This window comes from Acipenser ruthenus, chromosome 57 (assembly GCF_902713425.1).
Source record: "Acipenser ruthenus chromosome 57, fAciRut3.2 maternal haplotype, whole genome shotgun sequence".
Classification (NCBI taxonomy): domain Eukaryota; kingdom Metazoa; phylum Chordata; class Actinopteri; order Acipenseriformes; family Acipenseridae; genus Acipenser; species Acipenser ruthenus.
The window spans coordinates 3,032,645-3,053,246 of NC_081245.1; the positions used below are offsets into that span (position 1 = coordinate 3,032,645).

The 20,602-nt window shown below is 38.9% G+C and overlaps 2 protein-coding genes across 4 annotated transcripts; one reads left to right on the plus strand and one right to left on the minus strand.

Moving 5' to 3' along the window:
• Positions 1-370: 370 nt before the first annotated feature.
• LOC117407721 (zinc finger protein 658-like) lies at positions 371-11,314 on the minus strand. Of its 2 annotated transcripts, none has more exons than XM_059017758.1 (3): positions 10,471-11,314; positions 2,334-2,786; positions 371-2,018 (listed from the first exon to the last, which is right to left on the minus strand). In XM_059017758.1, exons 1-3 carry the CDS (start codon positions 10,802-10,804, stop codon positions 1,348-1,350), a joined length of 1,458 nt encoding a protein of 485 aa, XP_058873741.1. In that variant the 5' UTR covers positions 10,805-11,314; the 3' UTR covers positions 371-1,347. The 2 variants fall into 2 exon arrangements, with proteins under 2 accessions (XP_058873741.1, XP_058873740.1); XM_059017757.1 differs by having other exon boundaries at positions 371-2,045; positions 10,471-11,313.
• Positions 11,315-12,549: 1,235 nt separating this feature from the next.
• Positions 12,550-16,929, plus strand: LOC117407717 (zinc finger protein 235-like). Of its 2 annotated transcripts, none has more exons than XM_034918967.2 (3): positions 12,550-13,207; positions 14,783-15,307; positions 15,596-16,929. In XM_034918967.2, exons 1-3 carry the CDS (start codon positions 12,871-12,873, stop codon positions 16,360-16,362), a joined length of 1,629 nt encoding a protein of 542 aa, XP_034774858.2. In that variant the 5' UTR covers positions 12,550-12,870; the 3' UTR covers positions 16,363-16,929. The 2 variants fall into 2 exon arrangements, with proteins under 2 accessions (XP_034774858.2, XP_058873717.1); XM_059017734.1 differs by having other exon boundaries at positions 15,599-16,929.
• Positions 16,930-20,602: the final 3,673 nt, after the last annotated feature.

Below are 20,602 nucleotides of genomic sequence, written 5' to 3' on the forward strand. Positions count from 1 at the left end.
ATGAGCTACACTCACACAGCTCTTTATTGGAATAACTTCTTGTACCAAGTGTCCATGCAGATATTAGAAATGGCTCTGTGGCCTTCATTATCCCAGCTAATAAGAGGCCAACACCAATGGGAAAGCAGGTGACAATGACAAGTATTTGGGTACTCTCAAGCACTTGTGCTAATGAATGCCTGTACCAAGCTTCATCACAACTGAATGAGCGAGTCTCAAATATACTGCAGTTAATACAAACATACAGTCATCTCCCCTGTATCTTTGTCGCCAGGGAGAAGTGTAAATGGAAATGTTATTGAACCTTATGAAGTAAAATTTATTTTAAAACCACCCTTAACATTAACAATGTTCAACAGCAGATGCAGCAGTGAAAATGTGATTGGAGATGTATTTTCTCTGCTCCCATTATCATTGTTTAGTGGAACTTTTCCTTGTTAAGATGTTGTTGCTGAGGTTTAAAATGAATGTTCTTACCACTGCCATTTTCACTGCTCCCCTTATTATTAAATGTTACCCTGCCCATCACATCTCGGTATCTATGATAAAAGCCTAACCTGGATGAGTTATGGGTGGTATGGCATTTCATGATTGGTGTGGCTTCAAGCTGCACCACTGAAGTTAATGTAATTGTCATTTGTGTTTGTAAGGAATTTCCTGACTTTTGTGGTTTCAAGCTTAAGCCATACCTATTTTAAAATGTTTTTTTGTAATTGTTAAATATCTTATTATTATTATTATTATTATTATTATTATACAGGCAGAGCATGCCAGTGTGAAAAGGGCTTCTGTAACCATGTACTGGCAAGAAAATAAAATGTTATCAGTGTAAAACAAGGAAAGTGTAGCTATTTGTTAACTAGGATTGTGATCTCAATAACCTAACGGTCCATTGGTGCAGCTCATGCAATTTGAATCACTTCTGTTGCTCATCACAATGCATGACACACGTCTGTATGCTGCAGTTATAGCTTCCTGCTGATGTCTTTCTGCAAATCTGGCCATTCCATGAACTCCCAGCACTGTCCTGATAGGCACGTCGGTCAATGCAGCCGCTGCACTGAGGAATAAGCCAGTTACAGGGACACCTGCTGCTTGAATAATAACCATCATCCTTCTGCTTTTCCATGATTGCTGCAGTATAGTCACACACTGCTCTTACATAATATAGGTGCTGCAGGATAGGAATCTTTTTTTTCATTTTACATACATTTTGTTATAATTACATTTACTTTAACAGTTACCTGCAATTTGCAATTAAAACTGACAGAGAGAAAAGTGGGTCTGTTTTGGTATTCTGGTGTGACTGAGGTCATTGCATTCTGTAAACTATTTTGTTTAAGTGTCCTAACTGACTAAATTTCTGTGAACTCGACGATGTCTCTTTAGCATATTTGACTCTACAAATCTCTTCCCACAGTCAGTACACTCAAAAGGTTTCTCTCCTGTGTGGATTCTGTGGTGTATTCTAAGGTTGTCTCTCCGACTGAAACCCTTTCCACATACAGGACATTCATAAGGCTTCTCTCCAGTGTGAATTCGCTGGTGTACTTTTAATTTGACTGAATCTCTGAATCTCTTCCCACACTCAGTACACAGATAGGGTTTCTCTCCTGTGTGAATACGCTGGTGGGTTATAAGCCCACCTACCCATCTGAAGCTTTTTCCACATTCAGTACAGTGATGGGGTTTTTCTTCTTTGTGAATCTGTTGGTGTGCTTTCAGGTTTCCTAGGTCACTGAAATTGGTGCCACATTCAGTACAGTGATAGAAGATCTGCTCTGAAGGAATCTGCAGGGGAGTTTGTAGGGGAATGAAGTTGCCCTGGGTTGCAGAATTATTAACAACCTCGGGATGTGGAGTAAATATATAACCCAGAGTAAGTGGTCTGCTATCTTGTACAGAAAGATTTTGAACTGAGCGAGTTCCCAGTTTCTTCACATATTCATCTTGCGGTGTTGAATCTCTGTGATCCTTACGATGCATTTTGCCATCAGAAGAGATTTTGCACTGGGGTGCTGGAGTGGTGTTGTATCTTCTTATATCTAGTTTATAAGTGGAGGAAAGAGAAACAAAGGTTACTGCACAGCATTAAATCATTCAATTTCTTGTAAGGCTTCACCTCACAACCATCACTGTTAACAATTATAACATTAAAAGACAAGTATGTCAGATTACAAACATATAGGATTAAATCTACTCAAGATTTTAAGTAATCTTGTTGATTATCAACCATTTATTCTAATTAGAATATTGGTAATTTTGAACAATGATAAACTTTGAATCATTCACAAAACAATTGTATATAACTGTATTTTTGACATTCTGCTTACATGTTGTGCTGCTAGTGCATGGCATTGCTCCTTCCTCCTTTCCATCTTCTGGGGTGTGATGTTCCCCCTGAACGGACCCCAGCACAGTGCCCTCTTCTCCAACACTAGAACAAGCGTCTTCAGAGACAGACTGATTGGGTTTCATGTGGACCAATTCAGGAGGACAATCATCAAAATGGCTAGATCCCAGCATAGCTATATTCTCCTCCAGCATATTGACTTTATTTTCTTTAGAAACTTCCCCTGTAATGTGGACAAGTTCCAGTTCAGTTGCCTCCTCTTTAATGTGGACAATCTCAAGTCTTGGGGCTTCTTTACCTTCCAAAGAAGTCTGCTCTGTATCCTGTATTAAACTTGCACACTGTTCATGATCAAAGATCCCCTCTTGTGTGTAAACTGCTTCTACGTTTGGCTCCTCATCTGCTTCAATGAAAGCCTGCCTCTCTTTATTATCTGTGGGAAAAAAAATGATACAAGCTTTTAATTCTCACTACACAGATACATACAGGAGTGGAATTCAAAGAGGGCCAAATTCTGTGGAGTTTAGAATTGTATGAAATAATGTTTCATGTCATTTAGCAGATGCTTTTATCCAAAGTGACTTTTCAGGCCATTGCACACTGGATCCGTTCTGTCACTTAGCATCCGTCATCCGAAAAAGTCGTGCATCTATCCATTGCACACTAGATGCGTTAATATCGTACTTCAGAGCGCTGATGTGCAGTAGAGGCTTTGTAGTAAATATACCTAGTTTCAGTATTTTAATAAAAAAAAGAAATACAATTCTGTTGTACAGAACTTTGAACACAAAAATATGTTAAATGTAGTATAAACTTAATGATCAACAAACACAGATGGAAGTTAAAACGTTTGCTAATTATTACATTTCTACTAGATCTATAATAATGTTACGCAATACATAATAAAAAATAAAAACATATGCTATTACACAACACACTTGTCATAGCATCAGAAACCATATGACCAATATTTAATTTTTCAAACACTAGCTCCTGTAATAAATATATCTAAAAATTGTGAAGTTAGCAATGAGCTACCAAAAATACTTTACAACAATGACCTTCTACTACTCTCTGTGTGTGGAGCCAGAAATCCCATCACTTTCAAGTACTGCCCCTCTTTTCTGACTGTTAATCCCTGACCGCTCTTGGTTGCCCTGTCACGCTTCATTCTCTGATGTGTGTCTCCAGGTTAGGCCATTGTTTCTTTACTTCCTCGACTACAATTGAAATAAAAAGTTTGTTTGTAATAACCTGCACAAAATCCACGTGTTTATGTATGCTATCAGTTCATAATTTCATGTTTTATAATACATATCATTCAAGTCTACGGCAATGTCTTTCCATAGGTTATCTTTTTTTTCAAAGTCTTTGTAATCTTTGCTGGATTTATCATAAAGTAATCTTTGTTTGGTGACACACACAATTAGATTTTCCATTTTGTTCAGGGAACTGCAAGAATCCACGTGTCATCTCAGTCGTTTTTCATTGATCAATGGATTTTTTAATGCACGTCAAATTGGATCAAATTGAACTTGTTTCGATTCCAAAATTGACGCATCGCCGTCGTACGACAGTTACGGACTCAGTGTGCAAGATGCAATAGGGAATGTACAGGATCGTTGTTTTCTGTTTAGACACACGTTAAATTCGGATGCGTTATCGGATCCAGTGTGCAATGGCCTTTAGTCTGGGGGTGAACTATGTATAAGGGCCTCTCGAATGGCCTCCTCTCGTTTGTAAACTTTCTTATGTTCTTATGTTCTAAGGATGAAGCACAAGGAGGTTAAGTGACTTCTTCAGGGTCACACACAGTGATTCAGTGGCTTAGCCAGGATTTGAACTGGAAACCTTCTCATATCAAGCCTTCTTTAACCACTCCCTGTAGTAATACATCATGGATATTCATCTCACAGAGACTTATTCAGTTCCAGTTTCAAGTGTGTCCTAACAGTTACCAAGATATTGCAGATCAGAAATTGGCCTGTGAGTTGAAAATGTGGGGATAAAAAATTGTAGATTTCGAGAAATGATGGATGACTAACATTAAAGCTGAAAATATATTAAATATGGTCTATCCTTAGATATATATTCTGCTCTCCACCCCCCACCCCCCCCAAAAAAAAACACCTTGAAACAATTACTTGTTTGATGTGAGTCTTTCATTCATCCAGAAAAAAGGGTATCATTTATAAAGTAGTACCTGGGTAATGTCAATGTCTGCTACCTCGTCTAAATTTGACCGGTAGCAAAACAGGCCTGCACAAGCATCACATCTGTCAAAATCTGATACCTATACCAAAGTGTCATCTGCAGCTATAAATGTTATTTTTTGGTGTAGTTAATAAAAATCATCTTGGTGGTTATAAGGAGAGTTGTTTAAAAAGATTTAAAAACAATTATATAGCAGAATTAAAATAATACACTATAATTAAAATGACTTATTTTCAAACTCATATCAACAACATGACAAACAGTATCTGAACTCACTCCAGGCACAGCTGTATTATTATTATTATTATTATTATTATTATTATTATTATAAATTCATATAGCTCCCATATATACCCAGCCTGTGTGTTGTGAATATGTAATGCAGTATTATGTTATTGTTTTACATCTACCAATTGAATATATCATACTTTGATAATGATCTTTTGAAGGTAGCAACATTTGACGTCAAATTTGCATACCTTGACAGTTATATGTATGAAGGTTACAAAATTCGATGTGCGTGTGTGGATAGTCAACATGTCATACCTTGGCAATTGTCTTTGAATGGAGCTACATTTTTCCATATTACAATACATACACATTGTAAAACACACATAACATACAGTAGCAACACTACATACAAGCTTAATAAAATGTACCTAGCTCTATAGTACACTTTAAAGCTAGTTAACACCACCTGTCTGAATTTAATATAAAACTAATTATTACATGTGGAGTAAAATGTAACTTTAATCAACATGTACTTTCTCATTAAAAACACAGGCAGCAGTTTTTGATGAGCGTCCTCAGTCTTAAGGAAAAACAAAATCTTGGCATGCACAGTGCAGAGTGAAAAGGGCGAGTACGTGGTAAAACAGACATGGAGTAACACAAAATACCTTAATCTTTACCAAAGCCAAGAACCTTTTTATATTAAAATATTTCATCTTTTTGTACATTTTCCCCCACTGGTTTTTTAATGGTAGCTTCATTAAAGAAAAAAAAAACTGAATGAACACGTGACAGTGCAAATTACCTGATGGGGTTCTCAAGAAAGTGCTACAAAAATGAAAAATGAAATATGTGAATGTATTTACTGAAAAATCAGGCAACACAATTCTATGCATAATGCCATGTCCTGTACGACACTTTTACACCTAAATGTTAAGATTAATTTACAGAGGATTTAATTTAAATGAAAAGGAATACACCCTGGATGGCAGCACCAAACAGCCATGTTTCTACATGCGACTCGACATCAGCTCCTTCAAGAGAAGACACCTAAATGTAAGCATTTCCTCTAAATTTTGTGAATGACCATATTTTGCTGCTTTATCACAACATAAAAATATGTAACTAAAAGTATGTAGGGGCTGTGGAAACAACTGCAAACAACTCAACTCAATGCAATTGAATGAAGCAATGATTAGTGACTCTGGCCACTAGGGTGCAGTGTAGTTCTAAAGAGGCGGGGATAATGAGGGGGTAGTGCTTGCCTTGGAGTGATGCTCTACTGCAATAGGCCCAAATAACTGGATTGAGTGGCTGACAGAAAGAGACACTGCTCTACAACTGTTTGTTTAGTGTGTTTCAGTTAAAAGACTTATTCAAAAGGTGTCTTGTTCGTTCAACAGTAATGAGCAAAAAAGATGATCCTCCTGTTGTGCAATCCTCTGCAGATTTTGCTTGTATAGCTCAGAAACTGTTACACAAGACCACTGTGTTTCATATTTCTGAAGAGGAAATCCAGTCCTGCATACAGTGTATGAACTCCTGGGTAGATGTAGAGCCTGTCTCAGGAATACAAAAGATGCATGGAGTTTGCTATGATTCTGAAACTGGAAAGGCACGGTTGTGGCATAATGCCTTGGAAGCTACTCCAGCCATTATCATTGATCCCATGATCATGCCCACACTGCCAACACTGACACGGCTACTGGGACAGCCAGTACTGAGGGGTTCATGGCACCTCCACTTGACAACACAGCAGTTACAGACCATTCTCCGGACACAAATACTTCAGGAAGCACCAGTGGCTTCTCTGTTGGGGAGTGGTGTGTTGTGAGGGTGTTGAGTACCCAGGAGAAATAACATGCATCACAAGTGATGAGACTGAAGTATCTGTGATGCACAAATCTGGAAAATACTTCAAATGGCCACGCAGTGCGGACAAGATTTTCCATCTGGCTGGTGATATAATTAAAAAAAACCCTATTGTTGTTGGTTCCAGGGGTCAATTCTGTTTTGAGGACATATCCCTTGTCCATCAAAAGAGATGAGCTAATACTGGATTCAAAACACTGAGAATTGAATTGTGACTTTTACACTGATATCCATAAATATGTTCATGCACCATAAAAAAGTACTAGTGTGTGTTAACTGTTCATTTCGGAGGTATTACTGCAATTCTTTACGCAAGCTACTGAAAATATGGATGAAGTTTCAAATGTAACATTTGTGCTTTTGTGTGGTACTGTACTATTACAGCCTTGATTTATTATTGTAAAATGTATCCATTTTTTTAAACAGTTTTATGTGAATTATGGAGGAAAAAATATGTCTCTAAGATAACTACTTCAAGATGTGGATAGTTTATGCTTATTTTTATTACACATTTTGCAGTAATTCTTTCATTTTTATTTCTCAGGTTCAGTGTGAAATCTGCTCAAGATGTGCCCATCTACCATGCTTGCCTGAAAATGAGAAGCAGACAGACTTTGGGGATGAAAATGTCTATTAGGAATGTAACACATGTGTGGATTAAGATGCTACAGTATTGTGGGATTGGTTGTGGATTAAGATGCTACAGTATTGTGGGATTGGTTGTGGATTAAGGTGCTACAGTATTGTGGGATTGGTTGTGGATTAAGATGCTACAGTATTGTGGGATTGGTTGTGGATTAAGGTGCTACAGTATTGTGGGATTGGTTGTGGATTAAGGTGCTACAGTATTGTGGGATTGGTTGTGGATTAAGATGCTACAGTATTGTGGGATTGGTTGTGGATTAAGGTGCTACAGTATTGTGGGATTGGTTGTGGATTAAGATGCTACAGTATTGTGGGATTGGTTGTGGATTAAGATGCTACAGTATTGTGGGATTGGTTGTGGATTAAGGTGCTACAGTATTGTGGGATTGGTTGTGGATTAAGATGCTACAGTATTGTGGGATTGGTTGTGGATTAAGATGCTACAGTATTGTGGGATTGGTTGTGGATTAAGGTGCTACAGTATTGTGGGATTGGTTGTGGATTAAGGTGCTACAGTATTGTGGGATTGGTTGTGGATTAAGGTGCTACAGTATTGTGGGATTGGTTGTGGATTAAGATGCTACAGTATTGTGGGATTGGTTGTGGATTAAGATGCTACAGTATTGTGTGATTGGTTGTGGATTAAGATGCTACAGTATTGTGGGATTGGTTGTGGATTAAGATGCTACAGTATTGTGGGATTGGTTGTGTATTAAGGTGCTACAGTATTGTGGGATTGGTTGTGGATTAAGATGCTACAGTATTGTGGGATTGGTTGTGGATTAAGGTGCTACAGTATTGTGGGATTGGTTGTGGATTAAGATGCTACAGTATTGTGGGATTGGTTGTGGATTAAGGTGCTACAGTATTGTGGGATTGGTTGTGGATTAAGATGCTACAGTATTGTGGGATTGGTTGTGGATTAAGATGCTACAGTATTGTGGGATTGGTTGTGGATTAAGATGCTACAGTATTGTGGGATTGGTTGTGGATTAAGGTGCTACAGTATTGTGGGATTGGTTGTGGATTAAGATGCTACAGTATTGTGGGATTGGTTGTGGATTAAGGTGCTACAGTATTGTGGGATTGGTTGTGGATTAAGATGCTACAGTATTGTGGGATTGGTTGTGGATTAAGGTGCTACAGTATTGTGGGATTGGTTGTGGATTAAGATGCTACAGTATTGTGGGATTGGTTGTGGATTAAGGTGCTACAGTATTGTGGGATTGGTTGTGGATTAAGGTGCTACAGTATTGTGGGATTGGTTGTGGATTAAGATGCTACAGTATTGTGGGATTGGTTGTGGATTAAGATGCTACAGTATTGTGGGATTGGTTGTGGATTAAGGTGCTACAGTATTGTGGGATTGGTTGTGGATTAAGATGCTACAGTATTGTGGGATTGGTTGTGGATTAAGGTGCTACAGTATTGTGGGATTGGTTGTGGATTAAGGTGCTACAGTATTGTGGGATTGGTTGTGGATTAAGGTGCTACAGTATTGTGGGATTGGTTGTGGATTAAGATGCTACAGTATTGTGGGATTGGTTGTGGATTAAGATGCTACAGTATTGTGGGATTGGTTGTGGATTAAGGTGCTACAGTATTGTGGGATTGGTTGTGGATTAAGGTGCTACAGTATTGTGGGATTGGTTGTGGATTAAGATGCTACAGTATTGTGGGATTGGTTGTGGATTAAGATGCTACAGTATTGTGGGATTGGTTGTGGATTAAGGTGCTACAGTATTGTGGGATTGGTTGTGGATTAAGATGCTACAGTATTGTGGGATTGGTTGTGGATTAAGATGCTACAGTATTGTGGGATTGGTTGTGGATTAAGATGCTACAGTATTGTGGGATTGGTTGTGGATTAAGGTGCTACAGTATTGTGGGATTGGTTGTGGGTTGGGTTTAGAGGTTTTGCCTCTTGTAATTCTTTGTCTGTTTCTGTAGATGCTGTTGGCACTCTTCTTTTTCGTGTGTAAAATATACATATTCTTTATTGTGTACCACTGTAGTACTATGTTTGATTATTTTGTAGTACAGTATTATGATTAAGGTCATGCTTATTACTTACAAAGCATTAAACGGTTTGGCTCTTTCCTATTTAAATGATATTTTAATCCCATATATACCTAGATGACTGTTGTGATCCCAGGATGCAGGATTGCTTCCTGTCCCTAAGGTATCTGAAAAGAGCACAGGTGGCAGAGCGTTTGGCTTTAGGGCCCCCGAATTATGGAATCGGCTGCCTGTTTCAGTAACGAAGGCACAAACTGTTGCAGTTTTTAAAACACGACTGAAGACACACTCTTATAATCTACAGCTCACATCTTAATATTAAGTCATGTTTTTACCCTGTATTGTATTGCACTTGAATTGATTTTTGTATTAAATGTTTTAATGTTTGCTACTGCTTGTACAGTATCAATAATTACTGTTATGTTGTACCTGTGAAGCGCCTTGCGACAATTTATTGTGAAGGGCGCTATATCAAATAAAGACTGATTGATGACGTAGCACTTCCTAACACTACAGTAACTTAACAAGAACTGGTGCAATGTGTTAGTGTGCACTGTGGCATAATTACTGCTGCTGCATTCTGTACTAACTGCAGCCTCTAATGTACAAGTAGAGTACAGAGCATTAAATAACCAAGATGTGATGAAGAACAAAACGTTCAGCACTGTCAGAGGACAGGTAAGGTCGGACCAGGTGGCATTTTATTTTCTGGTAGGCGTCAGAAAGACACTTGTCAGAAACTTGTACATTTATTAATTGTGAAGGTACCACTTACAGACCGCTGCAAAACACTCATCAGACGCAGGTACAGGTATGAAAAGTGATTTAAATAAGCTTATACCACTTACACACTGCTGCAAAAAACTCATTAGAAAGTGAAAAATGAACCTCCTTTTCACATTAGCTAAACACCCATTAGATCGGAATTGATCGCACATGTACCAAAATCTGACAATGTACCACTTTCTTACAAGGGTCCTTTCTGTCACCTGACTACAAAAATCTGCCTCGTGGTATTGAACTTTTGGGACAATGGGAGTTTAGCAAATGTATCCCATGCAAGTAACAACATATATTTAATTGCATTTGAATACATGACAAAGGTATATAAGAACCGTAACATTATTAAACCTTACCTTTAGCTCTGATGAACAATCCTTGGTTCTTATACCTAGGATAGTATTGTTCATTACAGTCTGGGTTCATGTTTCTGAGATGTTTAATGTCCGCATCTGCAGCGTTCATGCATTCTCGCATTGCTTTCAGCTCGCTCTCTGATATTTCCAGTTTCAGCTTCAGACTTTCATTCTCTTTCTCTTTTCCAGCAATTTCAATTTGGAATTCAGTGAATTTGCTGCCGACAACTTTTGCAATTTCACACAAGACGGTGTCCACAGTCCCTTTCACCGCGTGCTCGATGCTAGAGGCGAGCTCGTATTGAAAGAACGAAACGTACATACTGAAGTCCATCTTCTCTGACTACTAGTTTGTGACAGAAATCCTGTCCTTATGCAGGCTTTTATTATTAATAATATAATACTCGTTTTTTATTCAATCACACTTGACTTAAGTAGCGAGTACTACCGACACAGCTGGTTACTGTAACAGTACAATCCGCACACCGCCTTCTACCGCCATGAAAAGAAAACAAAACTCGCACACTCGTCCTTTCAGTAACCTGCAGGACAGAGCTGTGATACCTGCTTTACTTGCCCCAAATACAAATCATACAGACAAACTCAATTTTGCTGTTGCTGCAGCTGAACAGTCCCACCCACAGACGGTAAACAATCCAGCAAACGCTTCCTCTTCCTGCTCCCACGGAGGCGAGCCCATCGCAACCTCGCGTTAGCAGATTGGCGTCTCCCTTTCCAAGCGAGAAGCGCATCGCTGCAATCAGACCGCAGGCTCATCCGGCGTACCTCATCGAGGGAACCTCCTGCAAGAAGATGGGTATATACCTGCAGGCTCGGAGAGCTTGCTTGTGCATGGTGGTCTGTTGTAGGGATGAAACGATAGTGAATTCCCACGATACAAATAGTTGTGAGCCGACTCTTTCACGGTACACCGATTATCACGATAGCAGTGGTTATTTTTTACTTTTTTAACTCAATAAAAAGAAAAAAAGAACAAGTTATGTCTTTTTCTCTCTGTGGAATATGGTTTGCAACACAAGGAAGCTACAGACCTTAAAAAAGAGCAAGATTATCTCAAGAATGAAATGAATGAGTAGCACACAGTGGACCGTATAGAGTTCGTTGTGTTTGCCAGGACGCTGCTGTGTATGAAGATACAGCCCTGTCAAGGAGGCCTCTGATGGCCGGACAGTACCTGTGCCCGTTTCAGAGGATAACAACACATCATCATCTAAGCGCTGTCTCGGTGCTATCATAAGACCAAAACCCAGACTGATATTTCTCATGTGTTGTGAACGGCAAGAACTCTTTCTAAAACTGTAGACAACATATTAAAAAATTATTATTATTATTATTATTATTATTATTATTATTATTATTATTATTATTATTATACTCACGACTCACCTTTTCAGAAAGCACCTGTAAAACTCCTGTTTTTCCCCTGGGACACCTTCCTTAAATGCGCTTTACTTGCTCTTATCTGCCCCCTATTTTACTGCATTTAATCCTGTACTTCAGAGTACTGTAATCTGCCAAGTGTTTAATCTGTAGTATTTTGTATTTAATCATATACTGATGTAACTATCACTGACACTTTTATCTGCTGTATTATCGAATCGTATTTTGTCACACTTGTACTTGCTTGAACCAAAGTCATTGTATTTATCTTGCTCTTAATTGTATTATTACTTGTACTGTAATACTTGAAATGTATTTGCTTACGATTATATGTCGCCCTGGATAAGGGCGTCTGCTAAGAAATAAATAATGAATAAATAAATAATAATAATGGTCTGAGGATGCATTTTATATAAGAACATAAGAGCATAAGAAAGTTTACAAACGAGAGGAGGCCATTCAGCCCATCTTGCTCGTTTGGTTGTTAGTAGCTTATTGATCCCAGAATCTCATCAAGCAGCTTCTTGAAGGATCCCAGGGTGTCAGCTTCAACAACATTACTGGGGAGTTGGTTCCAGACCCTCACAATTCTCTGTGTAAAAAAGTGCCTCCTATTTTCTGTTCTGACCGCCCCTTTATCTAATCTCCATTTGTGACCCCTGGTTTCTTCCGGAGGTTTTCAGCAGGGGGCGCCAATCTGTTATCGTGACGTCTCCATGACAGCAGGAAGAGGAAGTGTGTGCTGGGTTGTTTACAGTGTGTGTGTGGGACTGTGGGGGGTTGTTTAGCTGCAGCAATAGAGAAGTTGAATTTATCTGCATGATTTGTTTACTGAGCAAGCAAAGCAGATATTGTATTGTTACAGTAATTCGCTGTGTTAGTGCTACTTGCTGGCTAAGTCAAGTGCTGACTGAATAACAAAGAGAGGCTCCCAATATTATTCATAATAAAAGCGTGAATACAGAAAGGATATCAGTCTCAAGCTAACAGTCAGTGAAGATGGACGTCAGCGTCTCCGTGTCGTTCTTTCAAGACGAGCTCGCCTCTACCATCGAGCACGCAGTGAAAGCGGCTGTAGACACCGTCTTGTGCCAAATCACAAAAGTTGTCGGCGGCAAATTCACTGAATTCCGAATGGAAATGGCTGGAAAGGAGAAAGAGAATGAAAGTCTGAAGCTGAGATTGGAAATATCAGAGAGCGAGTTGAAAGCAGTGCGGGAATGCATGAACGCTGCAGATGCAGACATTAAACAACCTCTCAGAAACATGAACCCCGACTGCAATGAACAAGACTTTCAGAGGAATCAGAACCAGGGATTATTCATCAGAGTTCAAGGTAAGTTGTATTAATGTTACGGTTCTTATATACCTTTTAGTTATTTATTAAATATACACTATCACTTGCATGTGTTAAACTCCCATTGTACCTGAAGTTCAATAGCACTGTGGAGATTTCTGTGGTGAGTACATGACCGGTGTAGTTTTAGAAAGTGTACGGTTACCAAAACTTGACCCATGTAATATCACAAAGTGGTATGCTGTTAGATTTTGGTACTAGGTCAATCGATTGCGATCTGATGGGTGATTGTCAAACAGAGGTACATTTACTATTAATTACATATGTTTTATGCAAACTTAAACTGGAAACAGACAATCAATTTCTCTTAAAAGAAAAATCCACGACGAATAAGGGAAAATGAGAAGTCCCCCGCAAAGTTACATCAGTAAAAAAAAATGTACAAGACCCCAGTGTATTGCACGTGATAAATATCCGCATGCTATTTTCTTAATGGTGGAAGAATATAATAAATTTAATTAAAAAAGACGTAAAAGACCGAAAACAGTACAATGTATCAGATTTGAATTGGCGCTTCCCTGCTTTCTTAGCGGAAGTTATTTAAGCATGTGCGAGCAAGCGCAGTGTGCTGAGTACCACTTCTACAGCGTACCCGAAAATAGCACTGCACCAGTACTACTTTCTAAATGATATCCTTTGTTTAGATGAATGAAAGACTCACACCAAACAAGTAATTGTGTTTCAAGATGTTTTGATTAAGTCTCTGGGGGCACAGACTCAAGAAAACAGTCTGAATCTCTTCAGAAATACGCTTATTTGTTTTCTTCTGTTCAGGAAGGTTTTTCTAAATCATCCAAAATCTGCACTGAAAATGTGTATTGTGTTACCATTTACTTACCATCTTAGCATAACTGTGTGTACCATTTAAAATGTGTACAGCATCAACAACATTAACCTCACAGATAAAACTGTAACAATGAACAATGATTCAAGCCAACACAAAAATGATCCAAAGGGAACTATTGTTTTGCACTTTCTGTAGACCCTTCCTTCGTTTTTCTTTTGAAAGTAAAACATGTATCAATTAGTGACTTGTGAAACAACACACAGTATAATCTGGATGCTGTTATTAAAATAAAACAATAATAACATTAAAGTATGAGTATTTGGATTATTATTTAAGTTTACCAGAGATTGTGCTTCACTGATTAGTATTCAGTTATAATATAATATAATCACAATATAATGTGAAATAATGTATAATGTGATATCTTGTAACAATTGTAAGTCGCCCTGGATAAGGGTGTCTTCTAAGAAATAAATAATAATAATAATAATAATAATAATAATAATAATATAGATGAAAACTTGAAAGTTCATGAGAAATGTGGAGAAGATATGTATTTTATAAATCAGAACAAATTATGATCTGCAATATACAGCAAGTTGTTAGGGTGCCCTTGAAATTGGAACTGAATACATCTATCTATGGGATGAAGATCCATGATTTGTTTTATATAATTCTAAACTCCACAGAATTTGGCCCTTTGAATTACACTCTGTATTTGTCTGTGTAGTGAGAGTATAAAGCGTGTATCATTTTTTTTCCCACAGATAATAAAGAAAGGCAGGCTTTCATTGAAGCAGATGAGGGGGCAAAGGTAGAAGCTGTTTACACACAAGAGGGGATCTTTGATCATGAACAGTGTGCAAGTTTAATGCAGGATACAGAGCAGACGTCTTTGGAAGGTAAAGAAGCCCCAAGACTTGAGCCTGTCCACATTAAAGAGGAGGCACCTGAACTGGAGCCTGTCCACATTAAAGAGGAGGCACCTGAACTGGAGCCCGTCCACATTAAAGACGAGGCACCTGAACTGGAGTCCATTTTCATCACAGGGGAAATTTGTAAAGAAAGTAAAGTCAATATACTGGACGAGAATATAGTTAAGCTAGGCTCTAGCCATTGTGTTTATTGTCCACCTGAATTGGTCTGCATGAAACCCAATCAGTCTGTCTCTGAAGACGCTTGTTCTAGTGTTGGAGAAGAGGGCACTGTGCTGGGGTCCGTTCAGAGGAAACATCACACCCCTGAAGATGGAAAGGAGGAAGGAGCAATGCCATGCACTAGCAGCACAACATGTAAGCAGAATGTCAAAAAAGCAGTTATATAAGAATTGCAATTGTTTTGTGAAGGATTAAGAGTTTATCATTATTCTAAATTACCTCTATTCCAATTAGAATAAATTAATAAAAATGAATAAAATTAATAATAAACAAGATTGTTTAAAGTTTGAGTAAATCTAATGCTGTAGATTTATACTCTGACAAAGTTGTATTTTAATGTTCATTGTTAATTGACAGACAAGAAAGTGAATGTGATTTAATGCTGTGCAGTAACCTTTGTTTCTCTTTCCTCTGCTTCTAAAGCAGATATAGGAAGACACAACTCCACTCCTGAACCCCAGGGAAAAATGCAGTACAAGAAACACAGAGAGTCATCACCCCCAGATGAATATGTGAAGAAACTGAGAACGTCCTCAGTTCAAAATCTTTCTGTACAAGATAGCAGATCACTTAGTCTGGGTTATATAGTGACTTCACGTCCTGAGGCTGTTAACAATTCTGCAACCCAGGGCAACTTCATTCCCCTAAAAACTCCCCAGCAGATTCCTTCAGAGCAGATCTTCTATCACTGTACTGAATGTGGCACCAATTTCAGTGACCTGGGAAACCTGAAAGCACACCAACAGATTCACAAAGAACAGAAACCCCATCACTGTACTGAATGTGGAAAAAGCTTCAGATGGGTAAGTGGGCTTACAACTCATCAGCGTATTCACACAGGAGAGAAACCCTATCTGTGTACTGAGTGTGGGAAGAGTTTTAATAAGAAATGTAGCCTTCAAACACACCAGCTAATTCACACGGGAGATAAACCGTTTCACTGTGCTGATTGTGGGAAGAGATTCAGAGGTTCAAAGGACTTAAAACTACACCAGCGAATTCACACTGGAGAGAAACCCTATCAGTGTCCTGTATGTGGGAAGAGTTTCAGTTGGAGAAGCAACCTTAGAATACACCTCAGAATCCACACAGGAGAGAAACCTTTTGAGTGCACTGAGTGTGGGAAGAGATTTGTAGACTCAAATAATCTAAAGAGACACCGTCGAATTCACAGAGATTTAGTCCGTTAGGACACTTAAAAAAAAAACTATTCAGTTTACAGAATGAAAGCACCTCAATCACACCAGAATACCAGCACAGACCCATGTGTATCTCTGTCAGAATACCAGCACAGACCCATGTGTATCTCTGTCAGAATACCAGCACAGACCCATGTGTATCTCTGTCAGAATACCAGCACAGACCCATGTGTATCTCTGTCAGAATACCAGCACAGCACTTTTTATAATGTGGACATTTGCATAAGGAATGAACGGAGCAATAACTGAACAGTCCGTGTACGATGGAGTCTGAACTACCAATACAACCTCTCATTAAATATCACTCTAAAATGCCTTCTAACTCTCCATGTTTCTACCTTCACCAAAGCCTTTCTCTCCTAAATCTACATATGAATGGAGCAATATTACTGAACTGTCCACTTCTCGCTTTGTTGTTTTTGAAAGATGCTGTGCCTGTGCTCCAGTCGAGCTGGCAGTCTGTGATTGGCTCTCGGCAGTTGCAGGTACAGGATTGGTTGCTTTCGTCGATGCATTGTTTGGCTGATTTTGGTGGATAATAAAATTCCTTTGGACCAATTGTGTCTTTGTTTAGTATTTACTGTCCAATAGTGAACTACGCTTAAAAATACAGCGCTTGCACGGATTGATTTTAAATTTGATTCACAGTCGGTGGCGAGATATTCCAGCGTCATCTACCGCTAGAACTGGAAGCTGACGGTACTGAATCAATTTCGAATCTGAAACTGGGGGGTCACTGGACCTAAACTGGGGGGGCCAGGCCCCCTAAAGCCCGACCATAACGCCGGGCCTAGCACCCAAACAAACAGCTAGAAAAAACAACTATCATTAAACGGGAAATGTTTTGCAAATCTATTTCTAAAACCTTTTCAACAGAATGAATTTTACTTTAGTAAGTCGATATAATCAGTAAAATGTGTGGATTATAAAGACCTTCCTAAATATATTTACAAAATATAGCGATACAAGATATAGCTGTGCCGATGGTCTATTCATTTTTAAACACCATTTGTTTGTGCATCTTCAGGCAAACTGAGTTAATTAATAATAATTAATAACAACTGTCTTTCTTTGCATGTGATGTCAGTAGCTCGGCTCTGCAGTGGAAAACAACCCAGGCTCTCTTTAACGGCACTGTGAGGGCTCGGTATGGTCCTGGCACGGCTCGGTTCTGCAGTGGAAAGGAGGCAAGAGTACTCTCTCTTTTTAATGTAACAATTAATAAAATTGTATCCTTTACATGGTGAGTGTTCCCCTTTTTTCTGTTATTTGTATTTCCAGCAGGCATTTATAAACAACAACAACAATAATAATAATAATAATAATAATAATAATAATAATAATAATAATAATAATAAATGCCTGCTGGAAATACATATCAAACAGAAGAAAAGTGCAACACGATGTAAAGGACACTATTTTGTTACATAAAAAAAGAGTACTCTATGACATTTCGATCAGCTTTGCCTTCATCAGAGAGTACAAGCAACTGAAGAAAAATACCTTGAATACAAACAATTCAAACATCAATCAATTACATAATTACAAACATGGCAAATTAATAGAAATAGGTGTCATGTTTATATAAGCTCTGGGCGTTTATTTAGAAAGCACAGATATTATAATAATAATAATAAAAATAATAATAATAATAATTTGCATTGCTGCCTTGTCAATTTAATGCGATAATTTTTCAATTTCAGTGCTTTTCAACGTACTCTTTCAATGTTACGTTGTGTTTTTGGTGCATTATTAAAACATATGGAGTTCGCTGCGTGTTTAACTCAGGATCTGTCTCATTGTTGTAGACTCGTTGCAAAAAACTATGTTAGGATTACGTTAAGTTTGCAACACAAACCCACAAAACTTGGGAAATTGAGGTTAAGGTTTTACACTAAATCAGTCTTAACTGACATGTTCTATCTAGACACCCACAGGTGGAACAGTTGGTCTGCCTCAACAGTGTAAAACACTTAACTGTTTAGTCCACATGTAATATACTCAGAGGACGAGATTGAGTAATTCAAGACCGAATTTATATTGTGTTTAACACTCAGACCAATATAAGAACATGAGAAGAACATAAGAAAGTTTACAAATGAGATGAGGCCGTTTGGCACATCTTACTTGTTTGGTTGTTAGTAGCTTATTGATCCCAGAATCTCATCAAGCAGCTTCTTGAAGGATCCCAGGGTGTCAGCTTCAACAACATTACCGGGGAGTTGGTTCCAGACCCTCACAATTCTCTGTGTAAAAAAGTGCCTCCTATCTTCTGTTCTGAATGCCCCTTTATCTAATCTCCATTTATGATCCCCTGTGTGTGTTCGCTCATTGATGACTGCCGTAAAACCGTTGCTGTCTGTTTACGATAACCATTGCGACAGTTCTCAAAGTGATTGCAGTTCGGAACCACTGCTGTAATGTGACACTAAACATAACACCACACTGTATTATACAATTGGCAGTATGCTGGGGCAAAGCGTTCTTCAAATGTAAATGACAGCCTTATGAACCACTACATACAATTGGTGAATTTAAAAGTATGCAAATAACATTGCCCCAAATATTCAACTATTCTTCCTAATAGATGTTTGTTGTCACTATGTAGAGAATATGAAATTGGGGTCAAAGCGTAATGACAGCTGTGATGAACCAGTACTTATAGCTGTGGTTGACATCGTTTCAGTAGTTAATGAAAGTATGTAAATCACATTGCCCCAAACCTTTAACTATTTTTCCTAAGAGATCTGTTGTATACGAAACATGTGGGGCAAGGCGTTCTTTACATAGAAAGGTTCTGAGTTCCATCTGTTCAGGCCTTTCCCTAGACCCAGCTCATAGTGTAGGTCAAAGTATAGAAATTTCCAGTTTCAGAGTGTAGAATTTGGAAATAGCCAGGTGGGGATTTAGCGTTGTATTTCCCAGGGTTCATACTGGGTCACCTCCCCAGGTGAAGTGCATCTGAGGTACTCTACTGGACTAATTTATGAATTAGTAAATATCTATTTACTAATCTATAAAGACGAGCTGATTGGAAGGCGAAAGGGAAGAATTAGAAGGAGAATCAGAGAAGAGAACCAGCACAGAACAGAGATCCATGCAGAGAAACCAAACCGGCGCCACGGAGAGCTTGGAGTGGATGGCCTGGAGTCAGCCAGCCAGTCAGCCAGCGAGAGAAAGACGGGGACCGAGAGACTGAGACCGTTAGGAAAGGCAGGGAAAAGCTGACCAGAGGCCTGGAGAGAGCAGCGTGGGGGAGCCGACGCTGCTGCAAGAAGAGAAAGATGGGGACGACCATAAGCTCCTCGTGTGAGCTGACAAGAAGACAGGGGAGTAGACCAGCCCTACAAGAGAGGGACGGCACCTCAACATTGGGCTAAATGCTTCCTAAGTTAAGTATCAGTGGCCTACTGGAAAGGGACATTAACTGAGGCTTTAGCCAAATAGAGGTGCAGCATGTACACAATGTATTAGAGGAATTGAACTGGCCGTATCTACCTGCATTGAGGGCTGTAGAGCTGGATTAGCCGGGACAGGCTGCAATGCGAGAGGAGGAGCCGTCGAATACTACAGGAGGCACAACAAAACCAGCCGTGATAGGGCTGTGAGGAGGAGAAAGTGGAATTGTGCGGGACTGTAGAGGAGCCGGGAGAGTTAAGCCTGGATCGGAAAGCAATTCAGAGTGACACGGATCAGCTGAGCTGGACATTGCACTTTATAAGGCTAGGCTTGGAGAGGGTGGGGGATATCTTGGTGTGATCCACTTCTGGAAACTGAGTTAAATATTGCTATTTTAATCTGCCTGGTTATAGTGATTATTCATTCTAGTTATGTACTTTAGAACATATTTATTTATATAATGTGAGCACACATAATTTTAGCTATTTAACCAATTAGATGTGAAATAACAAAGTATTTGTTGCATGGTGTTAGCAAGGGGATAATTATGGTTTTAGGTATTTGTTGATGGGAGGGATCTTTAGTGTGTGACACTGTGTGGATTGTAATGCGGGGGTGCTGATCAGCCCGGGGAATGGTATATTGGTTGTGGGTGTTAATGATATTGTTTTGTGTGCTAAATAAAGTCTTGTATTATTATTATTATTATTATTATTTCTTAGCAGACGCTCTGTGCGTGGTATACTGATTTCCCTGCCAATCGAGTCACATTGGGATCCATGCGCCAGCGGTCAGCTAGGCGTGGGTATGCAGAAGTGTCCTGCTGTCGAAT

Excerpts from the sequence above, each read along its gene's own strand:
- LOC117407717 (XM_034918967.2), top strand. The coding sequence starts at position 12,871 with ATGGACGTCAGCGTCTCCGTGTCGTTCTTTCAAGACGAGCTCGCCTCT. Across the intron at positions 13,208-14,782 it reads ATTATTCATCAGAGTTCAAG|ATAATAAAGAAAGGCAGGCT; the intron begins GTAAGTTGTATT and ends TTTTTCCCACAG. Across the intron at positions 15,308-15,595 it reads ATGCACTAGCAGCACAACAT|CAGATATAGGAAGACACAAC; the intron begins GTAAGCAGAATG and ends CTGCTTCTAAAG.
- LOC117407721 (XM_059017757.1), bottom strand. The coding sequence starts at position 10,804 with ATGGACTTCAGTATGTACGTTTCGTTCTTTCAATACGAGCTCGCCTCT. Across the intron at positions 2,787-10,470 it reads ATTGTTCATCAGAGCTAAAG|ATAATAAAGAGAGGCAGGCT; the intron begins GTAAGGTTTAAT and ends TTTTTCCCACAG. Across the intron at positions 2,046-2,333 it reads ATGCACTAGCAGCACAACAT|ATATAAGAAGATACAACACC; the intron begins GTAAGCAGAATG and ends CTTATAAACTAG.